Genomic DNA, 21,646 nt, shown 5'->3' with positions numbered 1-21,646 from the left:
CCGCGCCCAGGTTCCCTTTGTTTGGCTTTCTGCAGGGAGTTAGTTGCGCAGCAGGCCTCCGGGCTGAGCAGCACCACCGAGGGCCTCGCTCCCCTTCGCTGCGTTATGACAGGAGCTGGGGACGCGCCCGCAGCCTCTGACCTAACCCTGCGGCAGGACAAACCCCCACCTCGGCGGCCTTCCCGGCGGCTCCGGGCTACGCACACCCTGCCGGAGCACCCCGCGCCTCCTCCCCTCGCCGCCGCTCTTTGTTCCCCGCGGCCCACGGGTGACCTCCGCCGGGGCGGGCGGGGGGCGGCTCGGGGGCGCGGCGGGGCCGGGGCCGCCCCGTCGGGCGGGGCGGGCGAGGGGCGCGGTAAAGCGGCGCCGCGCCGGGGGCCGGGCTCAGTCTGCGGGCAGCGCTGCGCCGGCGATCGGCTTATTCCGCTGATCCGCATCGCTGTGCCCATGGGGCAGCAGCTCCGGTCCCCCCCGTCACCGCCGAGAAGCGCGGTAGCGCGGTGAGTAAGAGCGGAGCAGGGAGGGGGCGGCGCCGGTACTGGAGCGCTGCCGGGGGTGGGGAGCGCGGGTCCCGCCGAGTCCGGGAGCTCGGAGGGAGCCCCAGAGCCGCGCAGGCTGGGATGGAGGAGGAGGAGGAGGAGGAGGAGAGCTGCTCCGGCAGTGGGGCCGTCTCCGCCTGCCCGTGCGCGGTGCATCGGGAGGTGCGGGCTCGGTGCCGGGGGAGGGTGGGGGAGAGCGGGGGCGCGGCTCAGCCTTGCGGGGGACGGCGGCCGTGTGCCGCTCGGCGAGGGGAGCGCACGTGGGTCCCTCGGCCGGCAGCGGCTTGGGGACGGCTCCTCCCCGCGCTGCTCGAGGGATCGGGTCCCGCATCGCATCACCGCGTCCGCCTCTGCGTACTCGTGGGGTGACGGCAGGAGCGCGGTGCCCGGGAGTGCCGGAGAGGGCTCGGTCCCGGGAAACGGAGCCTGTGATGGAGGGAGAGGTACGAGCCGTGCTGCAGGACGGAGCCAGGCACGAGGGGGTGCGGGATGGGGCGGGGTTGCTCAGCACTCGGAGGCCCCCAAGCCTCCCTTACCTCTGCAGCGTCGCGGCTCCCCGAGCAGCTGCCCCAGAGGTAGGGCCGGCAGTCCGAGCTGCCGGCGGTTATGTGGGTGCTGTGTAATCCATCTCCTCCCGGCTGGGAGCTGGAAGTGCCAGCGGTGACCAAAGCCGTGTTGACATTAGGGCCGCCGGCGGTACAGCTGAGCCATGAGAAATTACAGAGTGTGCAAGAGCACCGGCTATTCTGGACTTGGCATAAATAACTTGCTCGGTAACTCTATCTGTACAAAAGCAAGGTCTGCTGAGTAATGACGTCCAGGGCCCGTGGGTGAGGAGTGCTTCTTAAAAATAAATAAATAGCAGTTATCCTTTAGACAGGGAAGTTCTTACCCTCAGAGGAAGTTATCATAGGTTTTGGTGAAAACCACAAAGAAGCAAGTTCCTGAGACTGGGCACAAAGGTACCCGGCTGGCCATAGCCACGTCTTGTCCCTTGTGCACGCCCAGTGTGATGGGGATGCTGTGAGCCAGCAGTGTCCCTGTGCCCGCAGCAGGGAGAGTGGGGTTTGGTTTCTCTCAATCGTGTCCTTGTTTGTACACTTGTGCGTAGAGAGGAGGGTGGCTCATCCCATGCAGGAGGCTGCAGAGATGGTGTCTGTCTGTGGTCTCAAGGGATTCTTGTCCCTTCTGCTGGCAGAGCTGTAGCGAGGATTTATTGCAGAGAGGGGAGGACAGCAGAGCATCTCCAGAGACATGCCTTTGGGGTCCATTTAGATCTGCAGAAGAATAAACCAGTGAGATGCTCTGCCTGAGGCTTTCTAGCCATTTGGAGCTGCTGGAGGCTGTTCCAAAGGGAAATGCTCCTCTGTTCTCAATGATCACTGAGTGCAAAATGCTCAGAGAACATCTCCAGCCGGTGGTTGCTTGTCCTGCAGCACTCTAGAGGTCCAGGTTAGCAGCAGGGCTGGGCTGAGAAGAGGCTCTATCAGTTTCTGGACACATACCTCACTGGGAGCTGTTTGGAGGGCAGTTTGTTCCTTGCCATGTGTGTGCCATGTCCAGTACCCAAACCTCCAATGAGGTCTGCTTGGATGCTGCCCGAACACAAAAACCACCTCGACTTGGGTGCTCACAATGTGGGCTGCACGTGGGGGATCAGGCCATGGGAGTCTTCTCCTGCTGCTACGCCTTGGGTTCCAAGCCCTCCCCTGGCACAGGGGAATAAAGACCTATGTGCAGGAGAAAGATGCTGAGGTTGTTTATGTTCTGATTTTGTCCTCACACTGGGGGAATGGCCTGGTGATCTTGGCACTATTGGGACATTATTTATAGAAAGACTTTCTGAGTTTTGTTTTTCTTTTTAATGTAAGAATGTGAAAATAAGTCTTGGGAGAAAAAGACCCAATGTTTTCCCCCAAATATGTTGGCACTTACCCCAGACCAACAAAAGCAGGACCTCAGAGTTCCTGAGGTGTTACCAGGTGTTCCCTGCAGCATCCTTCCCTCCCTTTTCCTGGAAAATGTGGGTTCATTTCTGTCCGTGGGCTGGCATGAGTCTGCTCTGAGTTGGAAGGCTTCGTGCTCAAGATTCTAAAAGATGTTCCCAAAGACGGACCCAGCTTCAGCCACAGACTGCTTTGTAGTTTAGACATGAAGGAGAATGATAAACGACCCTCTGGCCTTCTTCAGTTTCTTCTGTTTGTGAGGCTCTTTGCCGTGGCCAATGCCACCCCAGGCGTGTCCGCACCCAGATGTGGTGCTGCACTATGCCCAAAGAGCAGATGGAGAACACCAGGCTATGGGATGTGTGGGGCCCTGCAGGACAGTCGCTGCATGGGGCTGTGCTGCCTCCAGTGCTCTGCTTAACCACGCAGTGGATGTTCACCTGGGCAATCCCTGCCAGACCTTGGCTGGACTGTGTGCTGTGTTACCCAGCTCCCTTGGTGGGATGCAAAGGGGGACCCAAAGGGATGCCCAGAGCCGCAAATGAAGGCAGTCGGAAAGCTGTCATCCACATTTACCCCGTGCTCGTTTTCCCCTATTGGCCCTGTGGGCTCAGAAGCCCGTGCAGAAAGGCTGGTAGCAGCGATGTGGCTGCTGAGCTTCCTTGAAGTTACTGTCAGGGATTTGATTTAAGATCACCCAAGTGAAAGGCACGGGGAGAGCAGTCAGGAATCAATCAAACAGTGAGCTGGTGGTTTCTTCTGGGGAGTGCCATTAGCAACACGAGTGATATAGGGGAGGTGCATGTGCCGATGCACCCGGACACGCTGCCTGCAGCAGCCCAATTGTTTGTTTGAAGAGATTCTGTGCTTCACGGGGAGATGAGCGCAGAGCCCCTTTGCAGCTGCCTGCTGCTGCATGCAGCAGAGAAATCCCTCCTTTTCTTATTAAAATCAGGCAGCGCTTCAACTGTGGGCCTTGGCACGGAGGGGGGGAAAGCAGGTGCGGGCAGAGCTTCACACAAAGGCTTGTGGCTGTGTCGTTGGTGGCTGTATCCTGCCTGGGTTGAGAAAGTAAACAGTCTGAGGCCGTGTCAGCATCTGAACAAGAGAGCGTCAGGGAAAACCCACAGATCTTCAGGAAACCCTGCGGGTGACTCAGCCAGTGGTTTTGTCCGAGCACAAATTCGTCCAGTAACCCACGATGGCAGCAGAGGGGCTCTTTTGTGCTGGTTCCATCTGGTGAGCGAAATGGGAACCTCGGCTCTTTGGTTGTTCGTGGCCACGGAGAGCCTTGAGCCTTAATTTCAGGAGTCTCGCTGCTGAGCCCTAAAATCACCCCAGCCCCCGCTAGATGCTGCCACGCTATAAGGGAGCCGTGTGCCTACAGAAATGGCACTCTGGATTGTAGACCGTGGAGGAGTTTGGGAATGCAGGGTGCTCTCTTGAGAATCGCAGTATTTTAAAGGTCCTTGATTTTTAAGTCCCTCTGAATCCTTTTATTGAACACTCAATTTTAGCTGCCTGGCACTTCATGTGGGGTTGTATTTCAAAGAGACGGAAGCACGAGCTGCCTCCTGCAAAGAGGGAGAGGGAAATGCAAACAGCACAGAGGCACTGCGTGCAGAGGGGCTGCTGGGTGGCGGGGGCTTTTCACAGCTGGTCTGTGCTGCCTGAAAGCAGCTGGATTTTGCTCATGACCTGGGAAGTAAGTTACTGCAAAAGTACGCAGCTATAAGGGCACCCGAACTTTGCTTCACAGAAAGCAGGAGGCTGCCAGGAGTCAAAGGCTGCACTCAACTTGGACGTGGTAACTGAGAATAAATTTGAGCAGCCTTTCATGCCAGCGCTGAAGTCTCAGCAAGTGCTGCCCACTGTTTGTCTTCATTCTGAGCAGCACCTGTGATGTATCTGTCACCGTCCTTCCTGCCCTGCCCTGTGTATGTACACACATGCATGTATACACATGCTCGCTGCTGCTGATGTATGATGCTGATATTACTGGAGCTTGTTGTATCCAGTACTCTGAGAGCCTCTCGGTTCTTCCCGTCTCTGGAAGTGACAACCTGACACCAAGTTTATTGATGCCGCGCTCTGATGCCTACCCCTTTGCTTTCCCTCTGCTATAAAGAGAGAAATCTCGCTGTAGTTCCTTGGGCTGCTGTGCATCCTCTGTGGCTGTAACTTAGGAGCAGGTCTGCCGAGGACATCGCTTTTCCATGCACAGCAGAAGAGAAGGGAACCCCTTTCCTTGTAGATTGTTGTCAGGTTTTTATAATCCCAAAGCGTGACTCTCTGCTGTGAGGTGGGCAGAAGTGAGATAGTGTTTGCCTGGAACACGTAGTGAGAAGCTGAATTCTAAAATCTGGAGTTCCTATATGTATGTTGCCTATATATAATAGTAACCAAAAGCCTCATGTAGCTCGGTGCATGGAAGGAACCTTTCCAAAAGATGATGCAGCCCATCCTACAGTAGGCACCTATGAGGGTGGCTTCCCTTGCCTGCTTCCCAGACAGCCAGAAATGGGGAGAGGAGGAGAACTGTGGGTCCGTGACACGTTTCACACTTCCAAGCCCCACTCTCTTCTCCTGTGAAATGCGTTTATCATGCAACAGGAGCGAACTGTCTCCGTGCTCCTCGCAGGGTGCTTAGCTGGCCTTTTGTGGAAGCTGGAGAACACTCGCATATGAGGCACTCTTTTTCAGTCTGCAGGTTCTTTATATTACCATCTTTTTCTTTTGAAACCTTTCTAAAGGGGTACTTGTGTACTGAGTGCCCGTTGCTGATAGAGCACATTATGAAATCTGAAAGGAAGGTTGAGATGAAATGTCACGCACTTCACAGTTGGGGAATTCAAAGTGTCTTGTTGATCTGTGCATAATTCGGAGCCGACAGCTCATGCATAAACAAACGTGTGCACATACACGCACACGCGTGCATGCACAGAGTGCTTTCCCCTGACTTAGCAGCCAAAGAAAAGCAAAGTCAGGTCTGTGTGAGCTACTTGTCGGGAGCTGAACAGCGTCTGTAGGGGGAGGCTGTGGGTTCTGCTGGAGGTGAACCTGGGCAGCGGTTTTGTTTCTCCGTGAAGAATGGACAAATGGAATGGGGAAATCTTAAGGTGAGGTTGCACAGAGGGGCAGCACTGCTGACTGGCAAGGCAGCAAACCTTCTGTTCTCATGTCGCCAGCTATTTGGAAGTTTCCCTTCCCGAAATCGGTGCTATCTCTGTTTGCCCAGCCTGAGGAGTTCTGCATCTTAACGTCTTTAACATTAACCTGTTGCTATAGAAACCAGAAGGGTGTCAGAGGGAGATTTTTGCCACTTTCGGGTAGGCTACCAAATAGTTGCAGTATGTGCTGCGCTGGGAGCGTGTCCCTGCTGCCTTTCTGCTAACATCTCCTGAGCCTGTCTGAGCGCTTGGGGAGTGGTGCACTGGGAGCTGCAATTGTGTGCAAATGAGCAGGGCTTAATGCTGGCAAATCGCTTTGGGAGGAAGTGAGAACATGATCCCAGGGTGATTGGTGGGGCTGAGAGATGAAATCTGGCATCTGCCTCCTGCGCAGTGAATGGAGCAGGAGGTAGCTTCTCTCTGACCTTCCACAGCTGGCTTGCTCCCTGTGCTCTGCTCTCTCATGAGACTGAGATACGGGTAATGCCACAGTGCTCCTCTGGTCTGGCAGCCCCAATGGCCCATCCAGCAGCTCAAAGCAAAGATCACATCCTTTCTCCCCATGCTCAGCTGAAACCGTATCTTTCATACTTAGTTAAATGTATGTATATGCTGTACAAGATACACGGACGTAAAAGCATGAGAATGTGAATTAGTAGGATGTGGGATGTGGCCATGTGGTATGGGAGATACCCTAACACATAGGGTTGATGAGAAGTAGCTGTTGGCTGGTGCTCATCGAGGCCATCCTACCTCAGGACTGATTTACAGGTGCTCCGAGTGGTAGAAGCAAATCTTGTCACTTGCCCAAGGAAAGACCTGAGTGCTGACGGGGTCTGCATGTCTGGGGCTCAGAAAGTGTCCTTCTCAGACCAAAAGGCGCCCTCCCTGCTTAATGCAAATGTATTCGTCTGCCCTTTTCCCTCTCTTTGTGTGTGCCTAGGCTGCACATCTGGTCACTTCGTGGCAGAGGATGGGAGAAGAGGAGCCCTTTGTGCTTTCTTTCTTTTTTTTTTTCCTCCTTTTTACAAAACTGGAAGGAAAAAAAAGACCCTGCTGGTGCTGGGGATTCTCCAAACCAGCTGTTCTCAGGCTGGGGCTGCAGATCCATATGCAACGCAGGTCAAAAGTCTGCTTGTAGGATGCAGGAGCAGTACGACCGTATTGATTTCATCTTCCGTTTCATGTTTGTAGCCATTGTAGTAGTTCCTAAATTGCAGTCATTACATTTTATGAGTTAACCTACCGGACTGCAGATGTAGAAATAGCGTTGCTGGAGATGTAGTTCTGTTGCTGGAGATGTAGTTCATCTTCTTGGGGTGAAGCCATCAAGAATGCCTTTGAAATTACAGTCTGGATGATGAAATGCAAAGGGACATTGTACTCGCTTGTGGCTGAGGGGGCTGAGCCATCCCAAGTGTAATTTTTGTATTATTTCCTTTTGAGTTCTGGACAGGGGCAGAGCTGGATGATGGTTAGGAGCAAAGGGCGTCGGCTTCGTGGAGAGTTTGTGAATGGAAATTGTGGAGAGTTTGTGGGCACGATGGAGAGAAAATCAGGTTTGAGGTTGGTGGTGGAAAGGCAAGCAGTCCCATGTCAGCATCCTGCAGTCCATGGCTGTGGCCCTGCCATGGGTAAGGCAGTGTATATCTGGGCTTCTCCCTGCCCCCAGGGTTATTCTCTGTCGGGCTTCTTTGAAGCTCTCATTGCTCAGGTGTGAGACAGAGGAGATGACATACAGATTTTCTTTACAACAGACCTTTGAAACATTTGAAAGCTCTGCTTTTCCAGCAGCTAAGCTCAATATGTGTTTTCTGGGGGGTTGGTTTTTCTCTTTCTTTTTTTTTTTCTTTTATTCTTTTTTTAACCTGTGTATGCATGAGGGTTTTATTTTTCCTTCTAATGTTTCCCTGTAGAACTCATCTGCAGGACAGATGGCCCACTGAGCTGCTGGGACCGTCTCCGCAAACACCTGTCTGAGACAGCTGGGAAATCAAAGAGGAATTCTCTTTTCATTCCCTTAAAGAAAAACAGTACCCGTTCCCAATGCATGTCATCTCCTCCTTCATCCTCCTGGCTCCTGTGTGCCCCAGGGAACTCAAATCCTTGGGGTCGTCAGCTAGTGATGTCAGAGTCATCTGTGTCCCCAGCACATGTGGGTGCTGTGCATGATGGTGGCTGTGGGTCTGCAGGGTTCCTTCCTGAGCGTGCTGGAGCCTCAGACTTGCTCTGCATGCTGCTGTTGGGTGCAGAGCAGCATTTCTTGCCTGAGGTGGAACCTACTGCTCGGGCTCACTGTTGGTGCGTTGCTGCAGGTGGTAGTCAGCAGACCAGCAGGGCTGTGGTTGCTGGATTTAATTATTGCTCCCTCTTGAGAAGCAAACAGAGCTTTTTTTTTTAATTATTTCCTGCTGGAGAAACTGAGCCCTTGGCAGCTTTGGGTTGCTGTATAACACTTCCTGTGACACGGAAAGAAACTTTCCTGTTCTTTCTGCAAGAGGAAATCGGAAGCCTATGGGCAATGAAGGAGGTGAGGCACACACCCCTGATGCTGCAGCTGGGCCCTGGTCCACGGTGCTCCTGGGGATGGGGGTCCCGTGTGCCTGGCTTGTTCCAGGTGAGAAATCTGAAGCAGCCTCTTTGCTTGGTTGTATTGACTGTGCCAGACTGGGCAGGAGCAGCAGTCCCATCACGCAGCTCTGATGATTGAGTTCTAGTTGCCTTACTGCATGGGCATCCCATTATATTCAGCTAGATCAGGTCTGACCCTGTGCGGTCTCCGAGGCTTCCTGACTGCAGAAACTGCTTAGGTGTTTCTTTTTGCTAGGCAGGTGATCTGTACCCTTCAGTTTGGGCAAGGGTTGCTGTGTGTTCCTCCCAGCAGAAAACATGCCTGATCTTCTTATTGTTTTAGGATCTGCTGGTAGCCCGGAATGTGCAAAGCCATGTGCTGCAGCTGGCATGGAACAAATCCACTGGGAAGTGGGGAGAGTGATGCTCTGCCTCAGCTGGCTGGTGGCAGAGAGGTCTTAATCATTTCAAACCCCAGCTCTGGGTAGAACTCTAGGAGAGGGCTGGCTCACAGCTGCAGAAACATGACATAGAGATGGCTGTGCCTCTGTTGTTACCTTGACCAGGGGGAGCTCTGCCTCAGTTGTCTCTCCATCATGGATGCCCCTGAACACACTTCTCCTTTGTGTGTGAGGGAGTGTCTTAGATCCCACTTACTGAGTCAACAGTCAAATGTTTGCAGGAGCAAAGGTGATGAGCACCTCTGTGGATGTCATCCTTAATCTCCTTGTGTTTCCAGAGCAGGGATATCATCTGTCCCTGGGCTGTGGGGCTGTAGTGAGACAGGGTTGTGAGACACCGAGACACTTTGGTAATGAGTCTCTTGGAAAATAAAAGAAAAACTTTCACATTAATTTCCACCAGACAACCATCTTTGCCTTTCTGATTGGTGCTCTCATTTGAGTGCCCTGATCTGTGCACCCACTTCTTTGCTGTGCCTCTGTGTTTGAGCCCAGACTTTGTTTCTGCCCACATAGGTACCCCTGGTGCAAGAAGACATGTTTTTGCTTGCCTGGCTCAGATCCCACACCTGTGAAATGCCTCGTCAGTTTATGTGGGGAACACCTGGGGCTTGCAGGTGCAATGGCAACCTGTGGTATTGTGAAGGGACAGTGCTGCATCTTCATGTTCATTTGTGGTTTTCAACTGGTGGACCCATGAAGGTGCTTGGGCATGGCATGTTCCCTGTCAGAGTGCTGGAAAGAGTCATCCACTGTGCAAGTGTAACACCATCTTGCTTAAATGTGTGGCACCAGCAAATCACAGTGGACTCAAGACCTTGGATTGCCTCTGGCATATTGACTTAGGAGCTCTGAAACCAGCAGCTCTGGCTGCTGAAATGTTGTCATATGCATGGCTAGAACCTGTGAAGAAAAGGGCTGTTGGAGGAAAAGAAGCCCTCTTTCATCTGCACTAGGTGCTGCCCATTGTTGGGGTACGGAGGGGGTGCGTAGGAATTTCCTGTGTGTGCTGATTGATCTGCTCAGCCACTGGGATACTGGAAAAGAGGATTGAGGAGAAAACCAGGGCAGGATGAGATGGAGGTTCCCTTTTGAAAAAGCACGTGCTAATAGAAAACATCCTCTAAACTCTCAGCATGTCAGGATGCATTAATGTAAGTATAACACTTTTTCAAATCCTCAGCATCTTCTATCTGAATGTCACTGAATTAGTGCTAATGCGCATTCATTAGCTCATTATTCATTAATATTCGGTATTCATTAGACTGGCTCCTTCCCTGGAAGATGGGGATAATGAGACGTGGGATTGGCTGCAGGGCTGTGCCACAGCTGTGCTTAGCACAGTGGGAGCCTGGTTTTATGTATCAGAATGGCCTTCAGTGATTATTTTAGTGGCATTTTTAGCTAGCTTATGCTGTCCCGGCTCTTGGCCACTGGTTTGCCACAAATTAGTGGAAATTCTTAGTGGGAGAGCAGTGCTAATTTATTGACATCATCATTTCCACCAACTCACACCCTGAAGGCAACTGGCAACACAACCGCTGAAGCCAAATTTTGGTCTGAACTGCAAGCCTGCCCATGTAATCCCAGAGCCATTTATCTCTCTTAACCTACGAGTCCTCCCTTTAACCCCCACCGACTTCCTTTATGTCATGCCCTCAGGATTCTCTACATCTGAAGATGTCTTTTTTTCCTCTTTGCTTCCCACCTAAGTGTGAGGGGAGGGAGAGGCCCCAGCCCTGCAGCTGGAGTTGCCCAGCACCTCTGTGGGGTGGTGGAACACACCCAAAGGCTGTTAGCACAGCACACGCAGGGCACTGTGCATCCTCCAGACTGTTCTACCAGCAGTCACCTTTTGATCTTCTTGCTTTACACTGCAGTGTGGGAGTGGGTGCACAGCTTACAGTTCCCTTCTGTTTCTTAGTTCGTAAGTGTTTCCAGACCCTGACTGCCACAGGCAGTGACTTTCCGGGAGCCTGGGCTTAGTCAGTGTAACAAGACCAGAAGAAGTCCCACCAGTCCAAAAGAAGCACCTGCAAAGCCCTGAGTAGCTGAACTGGCTCGTTGAGAAACGTCTTTGCTGGGACTGCTGAAGGGGTCTTGTTAAATGTTGGAGTGCTGAATTCAGCCTTTGCATTATCCCAACAAGTTCTATTAGGTTTGCACCACAAAGAGTTACGTCTGTGCTCGGGGGGCCTGCAGAAGCAACTGTTCCAGTGGACAGCACCGGAGAAATCTTCCTGAGAGGCAAATCCTTTTCAAGGCAGCGGGAGAACGCCTGTGTGTACAATGCCAACATAACCAACACCTCATTTCATGACTCCCTGAAGACTCATGAACTCTTTAGACGGAAGCATAAATTCTGTTCTCCTGGGACAGCCATGAGAAAGTGCAGCTGGAGTGAGGGATTGCCTGTGCTTGAGCCCTGTGCTTGCTGGGACCAGCCAAGCCGTGTCTGGTGACTGTGGGGGACCTTTCTACGGCTCTCTTGGGGGGTGAAATGGCAAATGGAAATATATATTTTGTGTTCGGCTGGGTTAAGATGAAAGGAAGACAAATTGGGAGGAAAGACTTCATGAGCTGAGAGTTTCCTGGGTTTTAGGACTGGATGATGATGTAGAGTGATTTTTCTTGACACCTCCGCACTTACTCAGAAGTTGTCTTTTCTACCTCAGCTTCTGTCAGTTATCTCCACCTTGTTCTTTTCCTAGCCAGTATTTGTGCTCTGTTTGCTGTCATATTGTTTCCCAGGAAGCAACATGTCGTCACAGAGTATCTTCCCTCTGAAACCTTGCAGCCGTAGGGCTGATGTGTTCTGGCACAACACTGGGCTGCAGGGTCTGAGATCTGCATGGCGTTTTGCCCGAGATGGAGCTGAAGGGTGTGATGCATGGTGAGGAGAAAGAGACAAAAAGCAGTGCATCATTTAGTGACTTCAGTTCCTCTCATCTGGGGAGTATTAAACAACAGTTCATTGCCTCAGTGTGGGGAAAAAGCAAATAGGTACCATGTTCCTAATGGGCCATGGACACTTCCTCACACTGGGATGGGCTGGAGTGTGCCTTGTTTAGCGGGCATGGTGGCGATGGGTTGGTGGGTGGACTAGATGATCTTGGTGGCCTTTTCTGTCAAGGTTGGTTAGGTCCAGATAGCTCACAGCATGTGCTGGTGAAGCTCAAGGCTGTTCTCAGTGCATAGGCACGCACACAAGGCACATTATGGGCGGCAGTACGGTGCCCATGCTCACACAGCTCCACTATCCCTGTGGCAGGGCTGATGGCAGGGCAGGGCAGCCCTTTTGATGCATCTATGGCCAAAGTGCTGATTCTTCATTTTTATTTCCTCTCTGGCAGGTCGTGGTGACAGCTGGTGCCTTCCTCACAGACCTGGACGACTTCCCCACAGCCGGCATGGGCAGCCCACAGCTCCCTGTCTCAGCACCAGGGCGATGAGGAGCCATCTGCTGGCCTAGCAGGAGGATTTTTGTGCTTTTCTTACAATTTTTTATTACCTGAACCCTGTGAGATTTCATGTGAAAACGCTTCCTGCAGCCTCACAGCTGTGAGCCCCGTGGGCTGGAAGCGGTGGACCTCCCTCTGTGGCCAGGCCAGCAGGAGAATCGTACCCCGGGCTGCCCCGCAGGCGTGGGGCCCGGCCCCACAGCATTCCCAGCCAGCGTGGCTCAGGCTTCTCCCCTCAGCTCTCCCACCAGCGGATCGGAGGCCTGCGGTCCACACGCCGCCATGGCGGCCAAGCAGCCCCCGCCGCTGATGAAGAAGCACAGCCAGACCGACCTGGTGAGCAGGTTGAAGACACGCAAGATCCTGGGGGTCGGTGGCGAGGATGATGATGGCGAGGTCCATCGCTCCAAGGTGAGAGGAACTGGGTCACCATCGGTGCGGAGAGACATCCCTGGTCCCACCTTGGGGTGCTCCATGCTGTTCCCTGCAGTGATGAGGCCATTGCTGCAGGAAGGTAGTCAGCAAATCTGTGAAATGTCCTCTGCTGGGCCACCACAGCATATGGATAAAACCCACTTATTGCTTCATTTTCCCCCAACACCTGTCTTCTGCAGCCTCTATGGCAAAACCAGGGCTGCCAGCTCTGCCCTGTAAGGGCTGCTATGACAAGATTATTGCTGCCCTTTAACAGGGCCAGGCAGCATAGCCTGGTGGATGCACAAAAGCTGCCTGAAACCACTTTTCACGGTAATGCACTGAGCTCTGCCTTTAAGTTGTTTTAATCCATTGGTGAAATTTTATTGTCGAGACACCCATTATCCAGCTCAGTGCCAGCAAAGCACAGCCAATTACACTGCTCATCACATACCAGTACCTGTGCCCTGCAAATTGGAGCAGTGATTCAAGAGACACAGTGGCGCCTCTCTGAAGAGGTCCAAATTGCAAATGAATGTGCACGATCTGTTTCAGCAAAACACCAGAGCTGGAGAGCAAGGGCTCATCTCTCAAGAGCCCCGTCCCAAGTGCCCTCTTGAGCACTGCCTGGCTCCTGCCCTCCCGTGAACTATTCTGCACCTCCTTTCTATGGGAAATTCTTAAGCAGCTCTGCTTCCACAGCTGTGGTGCTTGGTCAGCGAGGATTACAGGCTACATGTGGGAGGAGGCAGGTCCCTACTTACATAGGCAATGAGAAACTAGAATTCACATTGGCCTAGCCCTACTGATGCTGGTCAGGGAGCAGTGAAGGCTGCAGAACCTGATGAAAATCAAGTCAGTCTTCAGCAGGTTTTGGAACTAAGGGATCGCAGAGAAATTCCTTTTTCCTGTCCTTCTATCAGATCTCTTGAAGATAAACACCCACCTGGAATTAAGGTGTGTCCTCTGGGATGACAAATGCTGCCTAAAGGCTGGGGAAGGGTCTGCTCAGTCATCCTGTGCCTTTTCTTTCAATTTCAGATTAGCCAAGTCCTGGGAAATGAAATCAAGTTTGCTGTCCGGGAACCCTTGGGGCTCAGGTAAGACATAGGGACACCTCAGAGCTGGCCCATCAGAGAGTGCCTGGCCACACTATTCCTGCCAGCCCTGTCCCCGACACCAGCTCTGCTGCCATATAGCCCCACTGCTCCCTGCAGGGGTTTCTCAGGGCTGCAGAGCCAAACTGGCCCTGCTTTCTTCCCCTGTGAACAGCTTGAAGGACATGAACTCTGGTCTCTTGACAGGTTCTAGAAGGTTTGGGGGCTGTACAGGGCCAGAGGTGCTCCCTGCCCTCTTTGTAGGGTCCCTTCCTTCCTCTGTGTGTGCAGGGGGGAATTTCAGCTCTCCCTGGCTAGCGAGGCTGGAGCTAGCAGTGTGCAGGGGGCCCACATCCTTGTGCAGAAGACCTGCAACTGCATCAGCTGCAAGATGATGGAGAATGCAGGCTAATAACCACACAGGCAGCCAAGAGGGTGTTGCGAAGCAGGGGAGATAGGTTTGCCTCTATGCTCACTGTAGGTCCTCTGTCTTCCATGCAGGGTCTGGCAGCTGGTTTCCGCCGTCATGTTTTCCGGGGTGGCCATCATGGTAAGTGAGGGTGGCAGCCTAGGTACCACCAGCTCCTGGATGCCACGATATGGCTCCTCAGCCATTTATTTCCCTTCCTCTGCCTTCTACAACCACCACTGCTTACTCCTGAGAGGCCTTTGCCCTCGCTGTAACTCTGCACTGAGTTTTGCCAGCAGTGCCCTTGGCAGTTTGTTCCCATTTCCAGAGTCTGTTTTCATTAGCAGGTTCATAAACCACACACTGCACGACAGCCTCGCTCATAGAAACTGGCCTTAGAGCGAGTAGCTGATGCCTCTCACACCTCCTTAATTTCCAGTTTCCTGGCCAACGGCTCTGATCACATCAAGTCTTGATGTCACAGCACCACTTTCCCCTGTTCAAGACAGCACGTTCTGATGGTGCTGGGAACGTGCTGCTGAGTCTCTCTCCCATTCCTCCTCCAGGCCCTGGCTTTTCCTGATCAGCTCTACGATGCCATCTTCAATGAGGAGTCAGTGAGCAGCAAGACCCCCATCCGGCTCTATGGAGGAGCCCTCCTCAGTGAGTGCCTTGACAGCATTGGGTGTGGAGCAATAGCGTGAGAGAGCAGGAGGGGAACAAGGGCAGGGGGTGTGTTACAATCAGAAAGGTCAACATGGTGGAAGGGTAACACAGGAGCATAGCAGCAAAGAGACTAGCATGAACAGAATGGTTTTACAAAGGAAAAGTGCTCACCTGTCTCTGAAGATTGAAGTTCCACAGGAAAAACTCCACAAGGGATGGATCTCTAACCAGAGATCCTTTCTCAATAGCAGTCAGCCCTTCAATGAGGTCTAAGAGAGGTGCAGCCAGGCTCCACCCTTCCAGTCACACAGCTGAATCGTCTTCACCTGTGCTCCCAGGGCTGACCGGGGCCTTTCCCCAGGTGCTCAATCAGTGGTTCAGGCTGTGATTCAACAGATGACATGATGGCATCCTGTGACTGCTGTGCTCCTGAGCTGCACTGCCAGGCAATGCAGCTGCTGGGCACCCACTCAGCCTCATTGTAGAGGCTGGCAACTGGTGGTGCCTGATGCAAACGAGCAGCTGGGTGCTGGCAGGGGGTGCTTGTGGGGGTGGCTAGGATGGAAGGCAGGCAGAAGGGCTGGGATGTCCTCACTTAGGTGGGCTGGCAGCTGCCTCCTTCCTGCAGGCTGCAGCAGCATCTCGTGGAGATGACTGGAAGTGCAGCAGCCACAGTGGGCAAAGCCGGGGGAGGGGGGGAAGGGGAGAAAGTTGCTGGCAGTGCTTCCCCTGCATCCACCCCCTGGGGGCTGAAATGCTTCATCTGGAGCAGGCGGGTGGGCTGCCCGATCTCGGTGATCCCTGGCCCTCGGAGCAGCTGTGCTGTTGTTGCTTGGCAGGCATCTCACTCATCATGTGGAACGCTCTATACACGGCTGAGAAAGTCATCATCCGCTGGACCCTGCTGACAGAGGCATGCTACTTTGCCGTGCAGTTCCTAGGTGAGCAGCTGAGCCCAGAGGAAGAAGCATGGGGTAGGGTGTGAGCTGTGTCTCTAGCTCAGGGTGGGCAAGAGGGATCGTGCCTAGCACCACATGCTCAGCTGTCCTTGTGCTGAGTCCGGCCAGCATTACGGAGGGCTCCTTTGCTCTGCCAGACAAGGCAGAGATTATCTGCCCCTGGAGACACTTTCTCTGCCAGCTTCTCTCCCTTTTCCTTCCCCATGAGGGTAGATTCTGCCTCAGGCTACTCAGTGGAGGGAGCCCAGGTGTAGGGAGGATACTAATTCATCTAATTGCTACCCTAGAACATCCTGGCCTTTGTAGCCAGCACAGGTCACCTCCTGGAAGGGCTGCTGAGGTGCTGGGGCTGACCAGTGGTAACCTACATAAAAAGGGAGAGAGTTCCAGTCTTACCAAAACAGAGGGTCATAGCTCAGCTTGTTTTTTGGGGGGCATATCTATATTTAGCACTGAAGGTTTTTTGTATTACGTGTATTGGCAGTTCACTAACTGCATTGTAAAGTAGCTTGTGTTAGTAACAGAAAAGACATGCTCAGAAAACAGGGAGTAGACCATGCATATCTGATGGGCACTTCTACATTTGACAAATATTTTTCAGCACTGAAGGGGTCGAACCACAAAGCAGGCTTCAGAATAGATCCCACGGTTAGCACTTGAGTCCTGGTGTCAGACTGGCTGGCTGCGTCTGTACAGAGCTACCTTTAGAGAAGTGCCCCTATCAATGGGAGCTCTGTGTCCCTGTGGCTAATGTTAAGGCTGTGAAATCAGTCTACCCAAGTGCTTGTGTTGCAGGTTTGCTGCGTGTGTGAGGGCAGAAAGCTTTTGCATTCCCAAGGCTCAGCAGGTCTCTCCAAGAAGCTACGTTAGAGGGCAGTAGAAAACAGGGATGTGCCACTGGATTTGTTTTCCACTACCAATCTCTGCCTCATTTCCCTCCTTCTCTTCCAGTTACCACGGTCTCCCTGGTCGAGAGCAGCCGAATGGCCACGGGTGCTGTGCTCCTCCTGGTCAGCCGAGTCTTCTTTGTTCTCATCAGCATTTATTATTATTACCAAGTTGGACGCCGTCCCAAGAAAGTCTAATTCCTGGGCTTTTTGTCATGGGAAGGGTGGGAGGGGGGGGTTTGTGTCGGTAATTTTGCATTATAACTTTTCTTTTGTTAGTCCCTTTTTGTTATAAAGTGATTTACTTCTTTTCCACTTACCGGCATGAATCAGTGTGTAACCCGGTGCTGGTGGCATTGCCAGGTGATGTGTGGGGAGAGCAGCGTCCTGTGGGCCCCCCAGCAGCCCCTCTGCAGGAGGCAGGTGAAAAGCATGAGGTGGGCTCAGGGAGGCCTAGGGGGCTCAGGGAAAGGAGCCGAGTTCCTGGAGAACTGGCCGATGGGACTGTAGGCTCTGAAACCCTTAAACAAAGCACAAAACAAGAAACCAAATCCCTGTCCAGTGAAGGACTCGTCTGCTCCCCTCGGTGAGTCCCACGTGTGCCTCTTGGCATGCATCCTCGTGTGCCTGGCCCATGTCCTTGTTAGCACGTGCTGACAGCTTGCCTGGCTGGGAGCTGGTTGGGGGTCAGTGCTGTTGAGTTTGCAGACAGCTGTTCTTTCCTCGCTGCTGGAGATGCCAGCCCTGGTTTTATTTTTGCACTGGGTGCTTGCAAAGCTTGGCAGGAGACGCAGCAAAAGAAACTCTTTGCTTGTTCTCTGTGTAGGGATAGCACTGGGAACAGCGGCACGGCTTGAACTATACTGGGTGAGAAATAAAGTGAAGCTACTGGAAAAAGCCTGTTGAGCACAGACATCCCTTTGCGTGGGATGTTTCATGACGTTCCTAGGCCAGCATCCTGTCTCCTTCATCCCAGAACGCTTCCTACAGCTGCAGCTTCACAGTAGCTTTGGTAGTGGTGGCTGTGAGGTAGAGGGGATGAGGCTTTAGTTAAGTGAGGACTGGAGTCTGCTGTAAGAGCAGTGAGCTTGTCGGACCAAAGCTTGTCCCACTGAGGTGCTTTAGGATACCCTTTAACTGCTACAAAGAACAGCACGGATGGAAGGGCATATGAAGGCGTTATTGTCAATTAGGGAAGGACTGAATGTGCTATAGTGTTTGCTGGCCAGTTTCTCTTACATCATCTCCTGGGCTTAACAGCATTGGCTGCCCAACTTCTTAGTGCTTTCCTTGTAGATTATTCCCTGTCCACAACTGGAGGCCGCACTGTTGTTCTCTGGGGGACTGAAGCCAGAAGGGCTGCACACAGGATATGAACTTACGGGCTACTGCTGGCAGGATCACAGCGAGCCCTGGAACTGAGCTGACATCCCAAAGTCCCAGTAGAAGGATGCCTACACAAACAGTGCTTGTGTGACCAGCAGACCTCAGATCATTGGTGAGACAGGGAACTACAGCTGTTTGCTGTCTGGTACCTTCGTAGAGTTAGAAGAAGCTAGTGGGTAGTTACTGTATGGTGTGTTTGTGTTGTTGGCGTTTAGAAGCAGCTGCCTCAGTGTTGGAATACTGGATGTGTTGCACCTGTTGGCCATGCAAAGTGTCAGGTAAGAGCACTGGGAGTAGCTGAACCAGGAAACATTGCAACTGTAACTTTGCTCTACAGATTAATCCAAGGCAGAGGCAACATCCAGCAGCAGGCTGAATGCTGGAGCTTCCCACCCTGCCAAGCTGCTTTCTGCATGTCCAAAACAGGACAGCGAGCAATTAAAATTTCTATTTAAGAGCAGCCTTCCTGTTCAGGTGGAAGAGTTAGGCTCTGGGAGGGAAACCATCTCCCTGTGAGGCAGGAAATAATGACATGCAGCCCCGAGGGCAGCGCAGAGCTGGTGGGAGAGCTGGAAGGTGGCAGCCACAGCTGCTGCTCCCACCCTGTGCACCGGTCGCGTGGGCAGCACAGTGCACACAGCCCAGTGCTGCAGCTGCAGTTGTTGGTATAGGTAAGTGAAGCGTGAGTCTTTGTGTTTTGGGGTCACATGAATGTATACACAGACTGATCGTTGGGTTTAGGGGGTGGGAAATAGCAGTTCTAGGAAAGACAAGTAAAACTGACCAAACCAAGAGCAATCTTGTAGAGGAGGAAATGGCCTTCTTCATGCTGTCCTCTCCCCTTCACTTTGGCAGCAGACCGAGGATCTTAGTCGCGTAGTGACTTTGGGGCTGTGGCTGGCTGCCTGATCAGGGTACCTGGAAATGCCAACTAGCAGGTGAGAGAAAGGAGTCAGTGCGCTATGTATGCGAGAACAGCTTTCTTAGGACTTCTTGATGGTTAAAGTAGATAGGGGCATGGTCAAAGCTTTCCAATAGAGCTTTACATCAGGTGAGGTCAGATTCCTCTTTAGTTCCCTGTTGTCTCTGCAAGACTTAGAGCAGAGAGCCACTTCTGGTATTGCCATTTCATGTCTATCTTCAGTGCAGCCAGAAATCAACTGTGGTTGTTTGTCTTCGGTGATACGACTGGGGGGGAAAAAGGGAAGGGAGCGCTAAAGCTTTTGTATTGTGTCCCTAAGGATAGCAGCGCTGGGATCATGACTGCGGGTAGCAGCTGAGTACATAATTTGGGATCAAAAGCCTGAGGCGTTGCTTCAGGCTCTGATATGCTGAGAGAAGATCTCCATTGGCCTCAGTTTCCTTATCTGTTGAAGTGTGAGAAAAGCTTTGGACTGAAGTCACCTCCCCAGGGACAGCTTGCAATTCACCTGCTTGCATGTGTGTAGCTCCAGGCAGGGCTGCAGGCCACACTCCCCAAGGGCTGTGCTCTGAGCAGGCACAGGCAGGACTGACACTGTTCCATGGGGGAGACCCAAACCCTTGCATTCCTCGAGCCCTCGCTTTTGAGGGTGAAGAAAGCTTACATTTACGGAACTCTCTGCATCGCCTTATTTACGCCTAACCACCATCTGGCAAACTGGAGCTGGTGACAAAAGAGAGGCTGTCTGTCTGTCTGTCCTAAGTTGGCCAATTCTTTCTGGTCAAGGGTTTTTACTTGGGGGGAAGGGGAGAATGGGACACTTGAGTTTATACCTCATTTTGGCTGCTGTAACTGACTTTATTCTTTTTCCTTTGGTAAGAAAGTGACTGTACTTAACACCAAGCAAGTAGTGAAAATTAAAGCTGTTTCACTTCACTGTCACAATATCTTTCTTTTATTTTTTACTTTTTTTTTTTTTTTTTTTTAAGAAACGCACACAAAAACCGTGCAGAATGCTTCAGCCTTGTGTTCTGGTTTATATTACCCCCAAAAATTCCTTTCAATATAAAAAAGCATTACAGTAGGGAATACAGGATAAATTAGCTCCACTATCTAATAAAAAGAACATTTACAGGTTTGTTTTTTTTTAAAATAGATTTCCAACATCATTATTTCACACGCAGCCCTTTTCCCAGGCATTTGCGACAGTCGTTTGAGCATTAAATAACAGCTGGGGGCAGGGATGGGGGGCTGCTCTCCACCGTTCCCCCCAAGGTGCGTGGGCTGTGCTCACCGCACTGCAGCCAGGCAGCCACAGCCCCCTCTGCTCTGCAGCCCGAGCCCCTGACCCCCCCCCAGATTCACCAGAGCTGCTAAAAACAAATACAAAAATACAGCTGCTTCTCCTGCCTACTGCTCTGAAAAGAGAAAAACTACTGTACAACAGAGGGGGTGGCCACATTACCATTAGACAAAAACAACAAATCCACATGCTTTGCCATACAACAGGAGTATGCCTTCTGTGCTCGCTTGTTCATTAACTGCCCCTGGGATCAATTCCTTGTGCCTGTTGCCTACTTCTACAGGCACTCTCAGGCTTGCCCTCATCTCTACAACGATTCCCATTTCTCATTCAAATGTGCTGCCTGGCCTTTGCGGTGGTGTCAAGTTGTGCTCCCAGTGGCACAGCTGAGGAGAGTTGAAGTCTTAATCCAGAAGAGAGCGGTGGGGGATCTGAGAAGGTAGGAGAGGGGAAACAACTGCACAAAGACCAGATTAGAAGAATAAAGAGATCTTTTGAAGGTGTAGGGACAAGTGATAGGGAGAGAGGGAATGTGAGCTAAAACCAAAGAAAACAGTATAGAACTGGGAAAGCCAAAAGGGAAATAAGCCTGCAGCGATCCTACCTCAGCCTTCTGAAGTATTTCTGCCTCTTGCTCACCTCTATCCAAACTGCCATCTCTGCTCACGGGGTCGTTCCTCCCCTGTGAGTGGCTCTTTCAGAACAGCCACTGACACCAGCTCCTGAAGCACAGGTACAACAGCTACGCTTCCTTCTCTCTGTTTGAGTTTGGCTCCGGTGCGGTGTCCCATTCCCTGCAAGACCAGCGGATGCAACAGACTTTTCCTATCTTAAGAGCAGCAGCTGCTGTTTGGTGAAAATACTGCTGGTTTTGGCTAGCAAAACTGTTTTCCTTCATTAAACGACAGGCCAGAATTTAATGCTAAAATGCACCATTAAATACAGGTCCAGAGGGGAAAGCATTCAGAAATGCTTTCCATGAAGTTTAATGTAACGTCTGAGGCCACTCAGCAATCCTGGCCTCACACTCTGCTGCTGGAATATGCTGATGCAGTGCAGGTGGGCTGCTGCTCTACCTGCCCCAGCCCTCTCCTGCTTTTCTTAAATGAAGCCTGGAAAAACTGTATGGCCTTCTTTCCCATTGCTTCGTATCCCAATTCTCCAGCCAGGATATTTAACCAGGGTCTTTGTTTATTATGGACCACTCTTTCTTCTGCTTTCCTTCCTGCCTTGCAGCCTGTGCATCCATTCACTTGCATCTGCATGGTGGACACAGACCCCATGGTGTAAGGAATGGCTAAAGCATACCTGCTGCCAAGCCAGGGCAGGAGGCTGCTGCTTGGCTCCTCACTGCTGCCTTCTTCCCCCTTTACTTCCTTGGCAGTGGCTACAGCTTTTGGATGAGCTGGTTTAACCCTATATAAAAGTGCACCTTAATCTAAGACTGAAGAAAGA

At 52.1% G+C, this 21,646-nt stretch overlaps 1 protein-coding gene across 3 annotated transcripts; it reads left to right on the top strand.

Moving 5' to 3' along the window:
- Window positions 1-380: 380 nt before the first annotated feature.
- On the top strand, window positions 381-21,646 carry TP53I11 (tumor protein p53 inducible protein 11). 3 transcript variants are annotated; one of them, NM_001257369.4, is made up of 7 exons: window positions 381-500; window positions 12,041-12,559; window positions 13,604-13,662; window positions 14,161-14,209; window positions 14,635-14,731; window positions 15,574-15,675; window positions 16,645-21,646. In NM_001257369.4, exons 2-7 carry the CDS (start codon window positions 12,431-12,433, stop codon window positions 16,776-16,778), a joined length of 570 nt encoding a protein of 189 aa, NP_001244298.1. In that variant the 5' UTR covers window positions 381-500; window positions 12,041-12,430; the 3' UTR covers window positions 16,779-21,646. The 3 variants fall into 3 exon arrangements, with proteins under 3 accessions (NP_001244298.1, XP_040557038.1, XP_015142577.1); XM_040701104.2 differs by having other exon boundaries at window positions 387-701; XM_015287091.4 differs by lacking the exon at window positions 381-500 and adding an exon at window positions 769-982.

Source organism: Gallus gallus, chromosome 5, assembly GCF_016699485.2.
Source record: "Gallus gallus isolate bGalGal1 chromosome 5, bGalGal1.mat.broiler.GRCg7b, whole genome shotgun sequence".
Lineage (NCBI taxonomy): Eukaryota > Metazoa > Chordata > Aves > Galliformes > Phasianidae > Gallus > Gallus gallus.
The sequence above is the reverse complement of the archived record's forward strand: the minus strand, read 5'-3'. Positions and strand labels throughout refer to the sequence as shown.